This window comes from Strigops habroptila, chromosome 1 (genome assembly GCF_004027225.2).
Source record: "Strigops habroptila isolate Jane chromosome 1, bStrHab1.2.pri, whole genome shotgun sequence".
In the NCBI taxonomy this organism is placed as follows: domain Eukaryota; kingdom Metazoa; phylum Chordata; class Aves; order Psittaciformes; family Psittacidae; genus Strigops; species Strigops habroptila.
This window is the reverse complement of record NC_044277.2, coordinates 75,099,642-75,118,321: the sequence shown is the minus strand read 5'-3', so window position 1 is coordinate 75,118,321 and position 18,680 is coordinate 75,099,642. Positions and strand designations below refer to the sequence as shown.

Genomic DNA, 18,680 nt, shown 5'->3' with positions numbered 1-18,680 from the left:
GGATGATTCAATTATCTGTATTCATGTCACTGTAATGGTGGATAGTGGAGGCAATAAAAGGTTGGCATGAGTGGTCAAACGTTATTTAATATCTTCTTGGATAATTGCAGTAGTCAGAAGGCAGTGACAAAGGAAAGTAAAGGGTAGGAAATGTTTGATTGGAAGGAATAAAATAGAAGCAAAAAGCAAAGTGGTGTGAGAAAGGAGTAAAATAGATCCTTAAATAACTTACTAAACTGCAGCTGTGTGGAGTGGACTGGAATATAAATCAGAATACATACTGAGAGAGTGAAGAGTGACTTTTAATGTGAAAATTTGAATGCACATTAGAAACCATTATTTCGAACTGAAAGATAAGTGCACAAAGAAGCATGTATTTCTCAAAATAACTTGTTTCTTGATTACACTTTAAATGTACCTGCTGTGTAATGTGCCTTTTAGCATGAAACTTTATCTAACCCTCATTTAGAAACGGTATGTTTTGTCCTCAATATGTTTGTCAGAGCCTTGAGAACCCCTTCCTGTTTTGGCTATAAGTGAAAAGAATAACAAGTGTTATTTTGTTTTAATTGTCCATTTAATGGAATTCATTATTGCCTATTATTATAGAAGTGAAAGAACAGGAACTGGATTTCTGAGCTCTTAAATATATAAAAAAATTACATCTGACATCAATTTCAAATAATCTTATGCTCAAGTTAGTAATACGTTTACATATATTCCCTCTGTCTCTGGGTTGTACAGTAATAACATATTTGTGCCTGAGATAAATACACGAAGACTTGAAACTATGTACCTCAAACATCAACTTTTAGATCTTAGCTTCACAGAAATTGTTAGTGGTGCTAGAGTTCTCAAGAACACCAAAGTGTTCAAAAGTGTTTTTTATCAGTTTTGTCATTGTTATTTAATGCTTTTGATTCTGAATCTCGAGACTAGAGAAGAGTTTAAAATAATATACTACACTAGCTGCCTCTGTAAATAATGTAAATATCCTTTCTTGGGTTTGGTACTTGATCATGCTGTCTTTTAACATTAACAATAAAACTGCAGGAATAAGATTAAGCTGATATAATTCTTAAATTGTTTGAAACTATAAAAACATCACTACAATTTAACTCCTTGCTGTAATCCTTATTAGTTCTCTATCTGTAGGTGAGTTGTTTAAGTGTCTCATTCAACTTGTAAGAAACTTACTTGCACCCTGAATACTCCTCTTCTTTAACCAGTGGTTTTGCAGATTAAGATAAGAAGTTGGTTAATTTCGTTAGGTCTTCGTCTAAAAGGGTTTTCATATATGCAGAAACAATACAGAGCTAGAGAATTCTAAAATTAAGGTGACTTCAGGAATACATGGAATGCAATATAAAAGACAACTGAGTGAGAACTAAATATCAATTTATTTGGAGAGGTTTGGTTGTTCTGTAGTAAAGCCCCCCCCATTTATAGAAATGTTTTGGGTTTTGGTACGGTTTTTTTGTTTGTTTTTTTGTTTTGGGGTTATTTTTTGGACCACTGCTAATTTGTAAATGCAAAATACGCAAGAAGGAAATGGAGAAAAAAAAATAAAATGAAAAAAATGTTACAGATATTATTCTAAATACAATACAGTTTCCTTGCTTTTTTCCTGCTTTTTTTCTACTTTTACTTCCATTTCCCCTGACTTCCAATGCTTTACTAAGAATTAGGGAAATGTTTATTTTATTGGAATTACTTAATTTATTTTAATTCCACCAGTTAGAAATAATACTGTGATTAATATATTTATTTGGTAACTAAGAAGAGGCTTAGCAAGGCTGATTGTTAGTAATGAGTGACCTATGGTAACTCATAACTGGAAAAATAAATCCTGCAGCGTATAGATGCTGCATATAGAGGAATTATACTGTGTCTGCCAATTTTTTGAGGAAACCCAAGCCAATCAACCAACCAATAAAAAACCACCATGATGTCTGCTTTTGATACTCTTCCAGTGAAGTCCGTCAGTTATTTGCTGATGATATATGGGCTGTATGAGCAGTGAGATGGATTGAAAACTGGCTGAGTGGCTGAGCCCAGAGACTGGAAGAAAGCCTAGTAGAAGGCCAGAAACCTGTGGTGTACCCCAGGGGTTAATACTGAGTCCAGTCATCTTCAACATCTTCATTATTGATCTGGATAACGGGCAGAGCATACCCTCAGCAAGTTCCCAGATGACACAAAACATCTAAAACTCTGGATGATATGCCAGAGGTTGTGCTGCCATTACGAGGGACCTTTACAAGAATCTTGTAAGGTTCAACAGTGGGAGGTGCAAATCCCATGCACCAGTATATACTGGTGGTCACCCATCTGGAAAGCAGTTCTGCCGAGAAGGACCTGGGGATGCTGGTGGACATCAAATTATACATAAGCCACTAATGTACCCTTGGAGGGAAAAAAAGGCTAGTGGCATCCTGGGCTGCATTAGAATGTTGCCAGCATGTTGAGGGAAGTGATCCTTAGCCTGGCGAGGCCACATCTGGAGTGCTGTGTCCAGGTCTGTGCCCTCCAGCACAAGACAGACATGGACAAACTGAAAAGAGTCCGACGAGGGGCTGAAAAGATGACTAAAGGACTCTTGTATGAGGAAAGGCTGAGACACTTGGGACTGTTAGGTCTGAAGAAGAGAAGGCCAGGGAGATCTCAAGATGTATAAATACAAAGGAAGGGTACAAAGAAAGACAGAGCCGGACTCTTCTCAGTGGTGTGCTTTAAGCATGGCTAATGCTTATGAATGGAAAGATGAGACAGGGGTACTATTTCCTACTTTCCTTTGGCTGGGGAGGATTTGACAGCTCCTTGTGGCTTTCAGATAATTTGCTGAAGCAAATGTATGCCTTTTCACAATGAATATACCCTTTTTTTTTTGTGGTGATTTTTTTTTTTTTTTTTTTTATAAGGTAAGCTTAATTTTGGTAGTAATTTTTTTTTCCCCCACTAGCTAAATCGTTTAATCAACTTAGAGTGTTTTTCCTTTATAAGCTTTTTTAACTTCAATATTTATTTACCTTCATTCTCTGGTGCTACGTTTGATTCTAGCATTTAAGTTAATTTCAGTTTTTCATCATTCAAATTTCAGATGTAGAGAAAGAAGACGCCTTAGTTTTTGCTGGTTTTGTCTGTGAGAATTAAGCAGCTCAACTTGCCATTCCTTGCAGGCAGGGTATAGGCAGCACTCTCATATGTACATCTAATATGTAATATTATTTATAATAATTCTCGTTCTGGGAGGTTAAAGAGAATTCTAATTGCCTTCACTTACTCATTCCCACATTGAGCCTTTGTCAATCATTTAAACTACTAAGGTTTTACTACTTGCTTTTTGTTGTAGGTGAAAAAGCAGAGGAATTTAATTTAGATATTCCCAAAATCTATGAGCCGATTTATTCCTTTCATCAGCTGCGGAATTGTTTAAATAAGTTTTTGCAAGCATACAATGGGAATGTCCGTGGTGCTGGAATGGACATGGTTTTCTTTGAGGATGCTATGATTCATTTAGTCAAGGTACAGTGTTACTAGATTGCCATTGTTGTTGTTGTTCACTTGCTCTCATCACCTATGAGTGGTGGTAAGCACGAATCAAGATAAAGTACTTCTAAAACTGAAGCAAGTTATTTATTGCTAAGAAATTTTTTCTGTCACTCTAACTAAAACTCAACTTTTCTGAAAATGCACTGGATGGAACTATTCTTTTATATCTATCTTTTATATCTGGTGGGATCATGGTCCTAAATATTCTAACTCTATTTAAACCTTTCTTCTTAATTCTTCTGAGAGCCCTTTCTCTCTTTGGCATGAGTCAAATGAAATTCAAGTTAGGACACAGTTGGTTTCTTATGAAGCAGTAGGCACAGCTAAGTAGAAAAAAATGTAGTCCATATTTCCTTTGTAGATACACCCTACGCTTACTTACTTTAAAATTCATTTGAATGTGGACTGGAGTTGATCGTCATTTTTAGCACAGCAAAGCTTGATATGATTGCCAACACAGAATAGGCTTCATACAAAGGAGAAGCTTTTTTTTTGTTTTTTATAACTATTGTTTCTCAGTTACACCATGACATTACCATAGACTCAGAATGGTTTGGGTTAGAAGGGACCTTAAAGATCATCTGGTTTCAACCTCCCTGCCATGGGCAGGGATGCCTCACACTAGACTATGTCGCCCAAAGCTGTGTCCAACCTGGCCTTGAACACTGCCAGAGATGGAGCATTTACCGCCTATTTGGGCAACCTGTTCCAGTGCCTCACCATCCTCACAGTAAAGAACTTCTTCCTTATGTCTAACCTGAACTTCCCCTGTCTAAGTTTGAACCCATTATCCCTTGCCCTATCACTACAGTCCCTGACGAAGAGTCCCTCTCCAGCGTCATTGTAGGCCCCTTCAGATATTGGAAGGCTGCTATAAGGTCTCCACACAGCCTTCTCTTCTCCAGGCTGAACAGCCCCAATTTTCTTAGCTGTGTTGCTTATCATAAATTATTAAGAACTGCATATTGGATTGTACATTCCTAACAATATAATAAATATTAAAGCAATTAAAATTTAATTATAGCTAACAAACATATTACATCTTCAGTTTTCAAAATCTTGGGTATGGATACTTGCAATTTTACAAAATTAGTCCCTTTCCTTGAAGGTCTTCCCCACAAAATGGGTCATGTTATCTTATGGTTTTCTTTAGCAAAATTTTTAAAGCTAAGAAATATCTTACACAAAGAATAAAGCTAAAACTTCCTATTTACTCTGCTTGGCAACATCTAGTAGGCATAATTGAGGTGATCAGCAATATTCCATGGGTGGTGTGCAAATCTATTTTTTTTCTCTGATTAAATGCGAAGTATGCTTAGAGTAAACCTTCATACTTGATTTTATTTTTGCTTATAAAACATTAAGTTATGAAAAATAACAAGTGCATTGTCCTCAATATGAAAGATATATGGGTTTAAAGCTGCAGAATTTGGCATGACTATTTTTATGAACTTGAAAAAAAGTACATTAGAGGAAAGGCAACTAAATCGGTATCCCAGGCTGTTTATAGGCATGATGTAATTCTGGGGGCACCAGATGTTCAAGATAATAAAAAGAACAGGAGCCAATACTCTGTGTCATTGCTTGTGCAAAAGAGACCAGCTGTTAACCAGCTGGTTGGTATTACCTTGCCTTTGAGGGTCAAGTGGCTCCATGCTGTTCTGGAAATTAATGTAGGCTCTTCTGTGTGTTATGAGTACCTGTCCATGTGCAACTGATGTGGTATGGAGCAAGTTTGTCTCCTGTGCTTAAAGGCATATTTTCTCAGCATCACGTAACAACATCTAGCTGTTTCCAGATTTCTTGGCATTGTTTTGTCTGTGGACAGTGGGACAGGTGCTGCACGCAGTTCACAGTGCTGAATTTTTTTTGCTCTCAGTTGCAAAGAGTCTTTTTGTTTACATTGAACTGTTCTGAATTGAAATGTGGAGTAGCAGGTAACTACTGCCTTTTCCTTTAAAAGAAATAACAAAATGGAAAAGAAAGGGAGATTTACCTGAGAGATGTTCCGCCGTTATCAAATATTCATACTGATATTGTACATTTTTATAATCAAGAAAACTAGAAGCTTAAAAATTTGATTATAAAGGCAGTATTATTACCTGTTGTAGAGAGTACTGGAGACTGTTTGTCCTGAATTTGAGATGCTTGGGACAACTTGTCTTCCTGGTCACAATGAAGAGATCTGGAGAAATGAGTCTTACTAAATCTGTCCAGAGAGTATGGTGTTGGGAAAGTTATTTCCTTCCGAATTTTAATAATCTGTCATGCTGTGATAGCACATCACTAACAAATCACAGTTGAGATTTACTTATGCTTTGTGGAAATGTGAGATGCAATTCTATTGTTAATCGAAAGGTCACAGGGATGATATCAAGTGGTTGCTATGCTATTGGAAGGTTTACAGAAAATATTGCAAAGCAGAAATGTCCAGAGAATATATTAATAATAACATAAATTCCCTTAATTATACCTAAAAAATTTAATTTGTTCTACATTTCTAATATAAATATATCACTGCAGTAGCATAGGATTTTTAGGTGTGTAATTTTTATGCATTGTAGCAATAAATGACTGTTATCTTACACAGATTTCTCGTGTGATTCGCACTCCTTGTGGAAACGCTCTATTAGTTGGAGTTGGTGGCTCAGGAAAGCAGAGCTTGACAAGACTGGCATCTTTCATAGCTGGCTATGATACTTTCCAGATAATGTTAACAAGGTGAGCGTTAATCAAAATGTAAGTAAATAAGTACTTTGTGTGTGAATTCTTCCTATAAATGAAACGGGCTTCCCGTCTCTGCAGTAGGAGAAAGAACAAGCTAATGTAGGCTGAGCAGTGTTGCCTAGAGTGGAAAGACATGAAAATCCTTTGAGACTTACTAGATTTGCCTGATTTAAAATTATAGAACCATTCTATGATTCTATGATTTTCTGCATTAAATCTGAGCTATTACCATCTTTGGAATAATAAACTGTTTTGTGTGTTTCACAGAATGGGAAGGACTATTGGCAGTGTCAAGTTATCTTTACTGTCTTTATACAGTACACTAAACTGTACTGAGAGGATTTGTAGGTGATATCTATCCATAATGCCTTTATGAGTTTATCTTGTAATATTTGAAATAATGCCTGTGTGAGGAGGTGGAATCCTCATCCCTGCCCATTAATTTGGCAGGTCTCATGTATATGTCAGTATTTTGGCAGTCTTTTCCAAGTATATCTTGCCCTATTTAATATTGTTCAACCCAATGCGGTTTCTTGTGGAATATCTCAGTGAAGATATAAAAAATAAATTATAACTCCTTCTCTGAGTATTTTAGAATGAGTGCCTCCCAAAGTGTCTGTAGGACAAGTCAATCTTCAGAAAATGTTTTCAGCACTCAAATAAGGTGTCATCATAGAGAAGCTAAATTATTTTAATTATTTTGCAGCAGTGTTGGCTGCAGCAGAAATTGTAGATTCACACGTAGGAATGCCTTTTGGTGAGGATCTTGTGAGAAATAAGGATGACTTCAGGAGACATTGCAGTACAGTTCACAAAAGAAGCAGTAACAAATTGTCGGATATCATTCACAAAGACTTACAAAACCACTAGAGGGTGAAATATTGAAGTGGTGTGCAGCTTTCTACTTAAAGTTGCCTTGCCACCTAAGGATCTATATAAAGCCCATGAAAAAAATAAAGTCCACAAAAGATATGGGGAACTCTTGCACCTGAAAGCTTGTAAATCTGATGTGTGCACCAGGTGAATTAAAGAAGCTATCACGAAGAATAGACTGAGTAAAGATTTGAGTAAACATGATTTTAGGAAAGACTCATCAAAGGTACTGATAAAACATAATCCTGCCTTGCAAACCGCTTGAAGTTCTCAAGGTGGAGTTCTCCAGGGTCAACAAGCAAGTGTAGAAGTGTGATCAGAATCCCATCTGATTGACAGGAGTTTACTCTGTACTTTTCTAACCTTAAGTATTTATCTGAAACACATCTAATAACTTGCGCCAAAATGCCTCTGGGAAAAGTTTTGAATCCTTTTTGGATAGATGTTTTATTTTCCCTCTGTAAATTGGTGAGTTCTTAGAGATAATAGTTGTCAGATTTTAAATGGTTTCATTTAGTTCACCAAAGTAGATAATAGTCATACTGCTAACTCAATGTGTATAACTTGAAGAATGTTTTTTTCAGGTTAGTACTTTTGTCTAATTTTAAGTAATTAAATTAATAACTCTTCCAATCATTATTTCCCCCTGCAGCTGAAACAAGAGGGAATAGAATATTTGTGTCTTTTATGTGTCCATTTCTCATTTTAGGGGTGTCTTTGAATTTGAAATGTCTTATTTATAAATACATGTATGGAACCTTATCTTGGTGATTATGGTATGTTTCCTGAAATGAATAAAAATTATCTTCTTAATCATCCAGAAAAATATTGTAAAACTGATGTATTTATTTCCTGAGCTCTTCTCTAGTAATGAGCAGTTGCAATACACTTTTCGATATTTCAGGTCATCCATGACATCATTGTGGTTTCACAAGAAACTCTTAATGAAGTTGCGTGCAACCACTTCTCTGTTTTAATTCCCAGTGGGCAACCTAGAAACTTCAGCTTTTATTGCAGTCCTTTATGCAGCCAGAGAGATCATCCCAGTGTTACAAGGTGTATTGAATTTGCATGGCAAGGTTTTGGTAGCAGCCTGGCAACAGGGGTGGATTCTGTGAGAAGCTGCCAGAAGCTTTCCCCATGTCTGATAGAGCCAATGCCAGCTGGCCACGAGATGGACCCAGTGCTAGCCAAGGCTGAGCCTATCAGTGATGGTGGTAGTGCCTCTGGGGTAACATGTTAAGAAGGAGAAAAAAACCTGCTGAGGAACAACAGCTGGAAGATAAGAGTGAGAATATGTGAAAGAAACAACTATGCAGACACCAAAGTAAACCCACCACACCTTGTCTAATATTTTTTATGTTTTTTTTCTATCTCTACTGCTGCTTTCCTTGTTATAAAACTGATGACTTTCACAGAAAGGGCCAACTAGTTTTGAGTTTTTTAATCAGTCAATAAAATCCAAAGTATCTTATTGCACCCAGCACTTGACAAAATCCTGTGAGACAATACCCGTGTTTTCAATTTTTCTGGGAAAAGAGAAATAAATAGCATGATAAGACTTCAGATTTGGGGTGGATTTTTTGTTGTTGGTTTTGGCTTTTTTGGTGGCTAAATTAAAATTCCTGGACTTTGGCACCATTTTGCACTACATTCCGAGAGATTGTTTCTTATTTAAATTTGCTTGTTCTTTTTCCTTTAAGTAGAAACCCTTTTAAAAAGGAATGAATGTTAACAAAACTGTCCTTTTTTGTAGATCGTACAACAGTTTAAACTTGATGGAAGATCTGAAACTTTTGTACAGAACAGCAGGACTGCAAGGCAAAGGCATCTGTTTTCTTTTTACAGACAATGAGATCAAAGATGAGTCTTTCTTGGAATACCTGAACAATGTTTTATCATCAGGAGAGGTAAGATGCCTTCTCATGATCATTTTTCTGCTTTTGAAATTTTATAATTCTGAAGTAAAATAACCAAATTTATTTGAATATTCTCTTATATCTCAAGGGGCAGACTTTCACAAATTAAAACACCAGTGCTTTTCATCATTGCAGTATTATAAAAGGTGGACTTGATCCATTATATTAGGTTAGGGTTGAGACAAAGCTATTGTAAAATTAAGAATGAGCATCATCATTCTATACAGAGAAATTGTCAAGGTCAGACCCTTTTAAATGTGTTGACAAGCTGTCAGTGACATGAGAATAGCTTAAAAAAAAAGATAAAATTGTCTGTTAAATTAAATATTTCATTAATGTACAATTAAGTTTTGTATGGTAAGTTTATGTCCAGAATGGGTGGGACGGCTTTTATAATTTCTATTTGTTTGTTTATTTATTATGTCAGTGGTGTGTTTCAGAGTAATTTCTACTAGTTATTAGAAAAGAAGAAAGCAAAACCATTGTATATGGATTCTTTGTTTTGTTTTGGGTTTTTTTTTGTTTGTTTTTATTTTTGTTTCACTCAGGGTAGCAGGTTTTACATTTACAGCAAGTTAGATTTCAGTGTTTTTAATGGAATCACTTCAGTCAAATATCTTAAGGGCGTGGGAAGGGCCCTAATAACTTCAGTGTCTGAAATGTATGCCCCTTCCTGAAATGCTATGTGTTAAATGAACCTTATGCTATATACTCTATTTTGGATCATCTCATAAAGCATGAAAAAAATCTTCCTCTTTCTCAAAGGTGTCAAACTTATTTGCACGTGATGAAGTAGATGAGATCATTAGTGATCTCATACCTGTCTTCAGAAAGGAACATTCACGTAAGCCTCCAACCGGTGAGGTTCTGTATGACTACTTCATGACCAGAGTTCGTCAGAACCTTCATGTGGTTCTTTGCTTTTCACCAGTAGGTGAAAAATTCCGTAATAGGGCTCTGAAGTTCCCTGCTCTTATTTCTGGATGCACTATAGATTGGTTCAGCCAATGGCCGAAGGATGCTCTAGTGGCAGGTAGGTGTAAGTTTTGTCTTTGCAGATATTAATTCTCTGATCTATGGTCATGAACTCGTTTGAATTGCCAGCACACAGGCAGAAGACACTTATTTGGTTCTAAAATTTGCTATAGATTCTTTTCTTCTTTAAATCCTGCTGTATTAAGCTGTTGAAATATTTCTAAAGGAAGAAAGGCTTCAAACAGAGTTTGAAAGAAAATTGCCCTAGAAGATGGCTTAAAGGCATTAGTAAAGGTGGCAAATTACTACTAAAGAAAGAATTTATTAGTGCCTGTGCCTGTGATCAGGCATACAGAGGAAGGCTGTGATCACCCAATCCCTGGTAGCTAGCAGTTAAACGGGTTGAGAGAGAGAAAGTAGTTGCACACTTTGGAGGTGAAAGAATACCAGATCCTTGTCTATACTTTATTGAGAATGTGGAATAATGTCAAGAATCTGATGGCGGGAAAGTAAAGACAACTGGGCTTTCAGAAGCTTGGTGAAAGCAGACATAATATATGCTGACATGTTTTATATTACTTTGTTTATAAGCTAAGAGGTTTTCCTGAATATTTACTTACATTTATGTTTTTCTTTCTTAAGTATCTGAACATTTCCTGTCCTCATTTGATATGGACTGCACTGCTAATACGAAGAGGGAAATTGTGCAGTGTATGGGCTCATTCCAGGATGGAGTGGCAGACAAGTGTTCTGATTATTTTCAAAGATACAGACGTTCTACACATGTGACTCCCAAATCCTACCTGTCCTTTATTCAAGGATATAAAACCACATACAAAGAAAAGCATGCTGAAGTGCATACATTAGCAAACAGGTAAACTGCTCAGTTTACTACTGTTTTTCTGTAGTTTTCTTCCCCAGATAGGTATATTCTGATATGCCTCATTTCAATGCATGGCTTGTCTCTTTGCACAGCAAAAGGGTTTCTTTTTTCATTTCCTAAAATGCTGTAAAGGTGTAACTTGATCAAACATTATAGTTGCTCTTGGTATATAAGTTAAAGACTGTATTTTTGGACAGGGGAAAAAAAGTAGTGATTTATGAAAAAGAAAGGTGGTGGGAAAAAGGTGAATATAAATTTTTTCCATGTATTTTTCATTAATAAAATAAAACATCTACATGTAATTTCATAATATATTCACAGTAGCTTTTACTGTACCAGAGAATAACTTTTGTCTTCTTTGTATCAGGAGTTGTATCCTCCTGATAAGAATGTGTAAGTAACAGCCTTGGCATTTTTGGTGGTGTGATCATAGAGCCCAATTTAGACTGCTGAGCTTTTTGCCTGTAGATCATTAAAGTGGTTTTGATATACCTTTTCTCCTTTTCAGATGCTTTATTAAACTAATGAAGTCTATTTGCAGATTTATCTTCATGTCAGAAATAGTCAAATAGAATTTAAATTAACATTTAGCAAATTAGTATCATTTGGTAACACTGTTAAGAAAAACTGTCTTCTCAATTCTGAAAGTCTTGTTTTCTACCTTCTGATGCCTCAAATGTACTAGATTAGTTCATGTGTGTAAGTTTGTTTCACTTAACCTTAGTTGCTTAGCCTGAATTGCTTTGGCAGGTGTTACTCTTTATCTGTTCTCCTGTATTTGTTTAGTTGTCCAAGTGCTGCTTAGTCTTTGCAATACCAACCTCTGTATAAGCCACTTAAACTTGTCTGAAAAGTTCCAAGTAAGGACTCACTTTCTGATAGACAAAAAGGACTCCTGAAGGGGCATTGTAATGCTGAATGTGAAAAGTGTTATCTGTTTTCTCATGCTATTTTACTGTTACTCATGGTTGCTCTCAATTTCAGTGTTTTGATTCTATTAGCCTTTTCAATAAAATTTTCAAACATGAAATAGTGATTTTTAGATATTTCTCAGCATTCTAGTATTCAGAAAATGCTTTCTGCTGTATAGAAATCAGTCCTTTGAGTATCAGGTTAGAGCTCAACAGGGATGATGACATATATGGAGCCAACATATAGGATTTTTATGCAATGATAGAGGCATACTACTTGAGTTAAAGTGGGTAAAATTTCAAACCACAGATGATCTTCATATTAATCTTTATTGTTCACTTTCTGATTCTGAAGACATCAGACTCTTGTGTGAAAGTTACTGTCCAAGTTTTATTTTTGGTGTGAAACATCTTTTGCTCCTGATCTTTGCTTGATTGGATTTATTCTATTAATGGTATAATTTGAAAAGTGGAGGTTAAATTACATAGGGAATTACATGCTTCTTATTTTGCTTTTCAACTCCAGAGTGAATACTGGATTGGAAAAATTGAAAGAAGCCTCTGAGTCAGTAGCTGCACTAAGCAGAGAGCTGGAGGTAAAAGAAAAGGAACTTCAAATTGCCAATGAAAAAGCTGACATGGTATGTGTAGTCTTCAAAGTGTATTGCTGTTTGTTATTCTTTTTTTCCTTTTTATTTATTCTATTTTTAAAAGATTAAGCAAGTAAGAGGAAGTGTTGGAAAACAGCTGTCTTAGAAACTTATAACAGGGGCAAAAGCAATCTTGTTTGAGTTTTCTAGTTCTGGAATTCAATAGATAAAATTTTACAACAGAAATTAATACATTCTTCCAACTAGGTGTTTTCTTTAATATTTGGCATGTGGGTTTTCTCATGTTCTAGGTATTGAAAGAAGTTACTGTAAAAGCACAGGCTGCTGAGAAGATAAAGGGTGAAGTTCAGAAAGTGAAAGACAAAGCTCAAGTTATTGTAGACAGTATCTCAGTTGACAAAGCCATTGCTGAAGAGAAGCTGGAAGCTGCTAAGCCTGCTTTGGAAGAGGCAGAAGCAGCCTTACAGGTTAGTACTTGGACCATGTATAGCATTATTTTGCTGCTAAGATGGACTTCTTTGGAAACAAATATAAGGTTTCAGGTGCATCACATAACTCATCAGCTGACAGAAAATATAAGCAAATAAATATACATGTTTTGAGGCCTTTTAGGTTCAGTTTTGTTTTTCTTTTTCCACCTGAGTGCCAAGCCCAAAATAGACATTTTTTCAGAAAAGGGCAAGATTTAACTTTCATTTGAAACTATAGTTGATATATGATGCGCTGCAGGTTGTTAGACCAGTAACTGATGTTGATAGCATTATAAAACAACTTGTGTGCAATGAGTGAAATGCTTTCCATGTATAAACAGTTATTATTCCATCCAAATCTAAACCTCCTCTTTTAAGTTTTCATCACTGAATTGCATTTTGAATAAGTGTTCTGATCCACTCTTCTCTGCCATCTTCAAAAAAACCTCTTTTTTCTCATGCATTGTGGCATTACTCAGATTTCTAGTGTTCATCATGGGACTTCATGTTTTTCAACATATTCTTTTTGCAAAGCTTTTTAGGAGAGTGATAATGCTCTGCTCATATCTTTATGTCATGCATCATTAGTGATGAAAAAATATTTTTTTTTTGATCTTGCATAGTATTTTTTTAATGTCTGCTCATCTGACTGAGCAGCTGAGAGAGACTGTCTCTCAAGGCATTTCTGTCATTAGCAGCAGTGCTGGGATCTGAAGTAAACCTAATACGCCTGAAGTAAACGTAACACTAGAGGCTACTGGGAAGCTGGCATCTCCGCAAACAAAAAAGGTTGAAGGATAGAAAACCCTCAAAGGTGGTTACGTAGATTTATTGGAAGGTTTTCCTTTCCACTTGAGGGGCTGCCAACAACTGTAGTATTTAAAGACTATTGTGATGTTCCTTCAAATCAAAGTCTTCAAAATCTAGTATAAGCAAGTTTTCATGGACCATCTAAATGTATGACTTCGCTTAGAGGGAGAGGTGCTTCACAACTCTGCCTGCCATGATTCTTGAGGGGCAGAGGGAAAATGGCTAAATGAAGGCTGATGATATGACAGCTGATAAAAGTGGCAGAAGAAAGCAGGTCTGGATCATAAGTTCCTGATACTTAGCTACAGGAGAAACATATCCCCTCTCCACCCCTCCAACAACAAACCCCAAAGGTGGTCAAACATTCTGACAAGTGCATAAACAAGCAATGCTAACTGGGGAATGTTTCAAGTATGAAAAAAGTACCAGTGTCCTGTCCTGCATCTTATTACAGCGGACTTTCTGGTTTTGGCTAAAGTTATGAAACTAAAACTGTGCTGCTTTTCTTGAAACTTAGGATCCTAAGAAAAGAAAATCTGATTTTAACGAAAAGCTACACTGGCATTATTTGGCTTAGTATTGAAATTCATGCATTTGCTATAATAAATTGCTTTGTCTGTGCCTAAAGGGGAAAATTATCGTAAAAGCAAGCCTATCAGCATGCATATCTGTATTCTCAACATGCATTCATTCATTCAGAAACTCCTTTAAGTGAGAAAATTCTCTCTATGAGACTGTACAGGGCTGCATCTTTCAAAAAATGAAACTGTGATAATTACAGATTTACAAATTTCCAGCTAGGGATTCCTGTAATGGAATTCTGCTTGCAGCGTAGACAAATATCCATTAAAATTTGATAAATGTAAAGGTCACTCCCCAGACTAAAAAACCCTGTGGTTGGTTATTTCACTCGATTTTTACATATTTTAGGACTACTATATGTGACATTAAAAGAGAGGTAGGTACGGAACAGCTTACAAGTGATTTTAAACATATAGTGAGATTACTTTTTTAAAGTGTGAGTAAGAATTGTTAAAGTTCAATAAAACTAGTGGCACTTTACCCTGCACTAAAAATAGCGCATTAAGTGCACAACAATTTCCAAAAGGTCACTAAGAAACACTGGTTAAAATTTCCACACAGATATCTGGAAAATCTCTGCTGAATTATCAGGTGCACATTGAACCCAGTGAGCAGCAAAATATTGAAGGGAAAAAAAAGGCAGGCAGAAGGAAGGTGATCAAGATGATCTGCAATAATTTACAATCCCTTTCTTGAAGTATAAATGCAGATAATTATAATCTTCCTCTGTGAATTCTCAGGGAGGCATGTGCTAGGCTAGAAGCGTGGTGTTATAACACCTGCAATAATCCATTTCTTACTGTTTGTCACTGTCGTACTCAGGCTGATTAAACTGCCTGTGAATAAGCAAAGCTTCTAATCGAGGTTATGTCTGTTATAAGACCAGGCCTGCCTCTCACCAATTGCCATTGTTTTGATCAAACATAATATGAATAATTTTTTTCTTCTCCAATGGATTAATACAGTTGGTGAGATTGTGCTCTGTGTCATATTAAAGGGTAAAGCAATTATTGTTATTCTTTATTTTCAATTAATAGACAATAAAACCTGCAGATATTGCTACTGTCCGCACACTGGGTCGACCTCCTCACCTCATTATGCGTATCATGGACTGTGTGTTACTGCTTTTCCAGCGGAAAGTGAACAACGTGAAAATTGATCAGGAAAAATGCTGTACCGTTCCATCATGGCAAGAATCTTTGAAACTGATGACAGCAGGAAACTTCTTACAGAACCTACAGGTGCTTGTGCAACCTTTTTTATATTTTCTTAATACTAGGAAATAGGGGACAGGTTTTTTACTGGTGTTCATAGGAGAATAAATGTGCAAGGGGAGTCAGACATACAATAGATCTGAAATGTTAAGGGCTTAGAAATAAGTATATCATAATGAAATAAACTTGAATCCTTCCGGCAAAGTCAGGTCATAAATCAATTATAGTTTCTCCTAAGTAAGGCAATGAAATTACTTTCAGCGACAAATGATTCAAAGCTTTAAGCATTTGGTTTGAATAGCCATTACTTATCTGTTTCATTAAAGCTGATAGAAAACTGATAGAAAGCTGATCTTTTTTTTGGTACCTAACAATTCATTAATTTTCAGCATTGCAACTTGTGAAGTGGCTTGCAAATAATAGTTGATTACTAGGATATACGAAATCTTTTTTTTTTTTTTTTGGTTTTTTTTTTTTAAATTTGGGAATTTCAGCTCCATAGCATGCATCTAGGGAAATGGGAAGACTAAGTGGTGAATAAATACCTGTTCATAATCTATATTAATAATATTATGATTAATTTACTCAGAATAAATCCTATCTTGTCCTGCCCCACTGAGTGTTATTAGCTCTGATTTCTGAGTTTAATCTGTCTCTTGTCCTATGGGAAATCACAGATGGCAGGCTTGACCAAATTTGTATGGTTGGTAGTGCCATAGATGCCACTTATGTAAGATTCACATTGCATCTGCTTTTAAGGATTTTTAACTTACTGAAGGGGTTCAGCATTTCACTGCTTGTGCATGAATAAACCTGTTTGTGTTTCAGGGAACTATTTTTTTTAATTTGTCAGTGGTGGCCTTTCATTATACCTTGTAAATAAATCTTTAAAGAGCAAACTTATAACGAATATTTGACCCTCAAAATGAACTTGAGTGAGAAAATGGAGAGCTTTCAGGAATGAGAATGTAAAAATATGCTTTTTGAGGAGAGGATCAAAATAAGTTCTTAAAATTGAAACATTCCAATAATAAGATAAGATAATTTAAGGAGAAGATAGCTGGCTTGCCCTTTGAAAGGACTGACTTGTAGAATGTATGTTTATGAAACAGACCTAAGCTTTTTTTTTCTTTCTGAATATTGTTACTTACTCAGTCTTAAGAAAAACGTAATTTCAAGCAGGATATCAGTGATATTTTGGATTTTTTTTATTTATTTTTTTTTAAGCAATTTCCAAAGGACACAATTAATGAAGAAGTAGTAGAACTTTTGAGTCCTTATTTTGAAATGGTGGACTACAACATTGAGACAGCTAAGAGAGTATGTGGGAATGTTGCTGGCCTTTGCTCATGGACCAAAGCTATGGCTGTATTTTTTTCAATCAACAAAGAAGTATTACCTTTAAAGGTAAGTCTGTTAATCAATGGGAGGCATACAACTTCCCTTTACTTCTTCTCCCCACCAGTGTGCACTTGAGGATTTCATCTACTGGAAACATCAACTGCCTTATTCTAAATGGTGCATGCCTCTATATGCATTTATTATCATGACAATAATAAGTCTACAGTAAAATACGCTTGGAATGTACTACCACTTGTAAGTTGTCAAAATTACGAAAAAGTGTGCAGTTTTATGCCTCTGGGTCCCTTCTGACTGGGGCAGCTGTTATCTAGTTCAATTCACTATTGCAGTTGTTTTAACTTAATTAGACAAAAACTCGACATCTGGTTCTTTTAATGTTCTGGATCTCAGTTCATAAGAAGACTGACTGTACAGAGACTCTGCCTATCAGTGTTGTTTGGAAAAAACCAAGTTGTTACAGTTGTTAAAAGGTAAGAATGAAAGTCAGGAAGAACATGGTCAAGCATGGTTTTTACACAGAATAAACAGGAATGACTGAAAGGGTAGCAAGATTTGTAGTTAGAGGTAGTATTCTTCATTAGATAAAGAAAAGTGGTTGGAGACACCAAACAGGCTTCTAGAGGCACCAGTGTCTTTTGCACACTAACGTTTTGTGTCACATGGAGAATGGCTGGAATTCTCAGAGGCTTTTCTAATTATTTTTTCTAATTGATGTTAGACCAACTGCTTGATTGCAGCTACCTGCAATAAGAAGTCAGTTTGTTGTAAAATTCAAATAGAAGGTTTTAAATGAATGATAAAATCTCTGTTGAGCAGTTTTATTTTGAAATGTAGTACAGTAAAACTCTTTGAGATATATAAAAAGCTTTGAGATGTTGTATGTATGAATACATTTCTATTTGTATGTTTCATAGGCTAATCTAGCAATCCAGGAGAATCGGCTAACCACTGCTATGCTGGATCTGCAGAAAGCTCAAGAAGAACTGGGTGCCAAGCAAGAAGAATTAGATATTGTGCAGGCAGAGTATGAAAAAGCGATGAGAGAAAAACAGGTTAACTGCTCTTTACAGAAAAGTAGTTGCCACGCTTTAAGGAAAACTGAATGCATTCTCTCAATTTCACTATTTTTCCTTGGAAAGGATGTTGATGAACAGAGAATAAGAGATAGATGTTATTTGAATACTGACTCTTTGGATCCCATCTCTCTCCTCTACCTCTGATACTCTTGCCTTGTCCCTTCTACCTCCTTAATATGTTTTTTATTCGGATTATCTGTTTAGCGCCTACTACTGTAACATCAGATTTCAATAATGTATGTTATCTGTGCATAGTGCATTTGAAATTCTGGGCAGAATTCCCAAAACTTGATAGGTACCAGGCAGTTTGCGTATCTTTTAACATATATGCCAACATGAAAGTTAAGAGCAGATAGATTAACAAGTTAAATCACATTTATGACAGATGTTAATAGTTTGTCCTGATGTATCTTTTCCAGCCTATTTTTCCCTCCTTATCTGCGTGGTGATATAAGTGAGAATATAATTTTAAGATGTTGTTTAACTACTGGATTAATTAGATGTAGAGATTTTTCTGGCCTATCAGATACATAACTGTAAACCATATTTCTTGGTGTATGGTTTTGTCTAGACTTTGCTTGAAGATGCTGAGCGTTGTCGTCATAAAATGCAAACTGCCTCAAGCCTGATAAGTGGTTTAGCAGGTGAAAAAGAGAGGTGGACAGAGCAGAGTAAAGAATTTGCCATGCAAACTAAGAGGCTAGTGGGTAAGTTT

The 18,680-nt window shown here is 35.8% G+C and overlaps 1 protein-coding gene across 1 annotated transcript in view; it reads left to right on the top strand.

Annotated features, from left to right (window-relative positions):
- DNAH5 (dynein axonemal heavy chain 5) overlaps positions 1-18,680 on the top strand; it is a 121,958-nt gene that overhangs the window by 73,962 nt on the left and 29,316 nt on the right. The window contains exons 53-63 of the mRNA XM_030478857.1: positions 3,353-3,525; positions 6,143-6,273; positions 8,909-9,062; positions 9,837-10,104; positions 10,689-10,920; positions 12,367-12,481; positions 12,742-12,918; positions 15,351-15,554; positions 16,755-16,934; positions 17,804-17,941; positions 18,537-18,672. Of these exons, the coding sequence (XP_030334717.1) occupies positions 3,353-3,525; positions 6,143-6,273; positions 8,909-9,062; positions 9,837-10,104; positions 10,689-10,920; positions 12,367-12,481; positions 12,742-12,918; positions 15,351-15,554; positions 16,755-16,934; positions 17,804-17,941; positions 18,537-18,672 (1,908 nt within the window). The remainder of the gene's footprint in view (positions 1-3,352; positions 3,526-6,142; positions 6,274-8,908; positions 9,063-9,836; positions 10,105-10,688; positions 10,921-12,366; positions 12,482-12,741; positions 12,919-15,350; positions 15,555-16,754; positions 16,935-17,803; positions 17,942-18,536; positions 18,673-18,680) is intronic.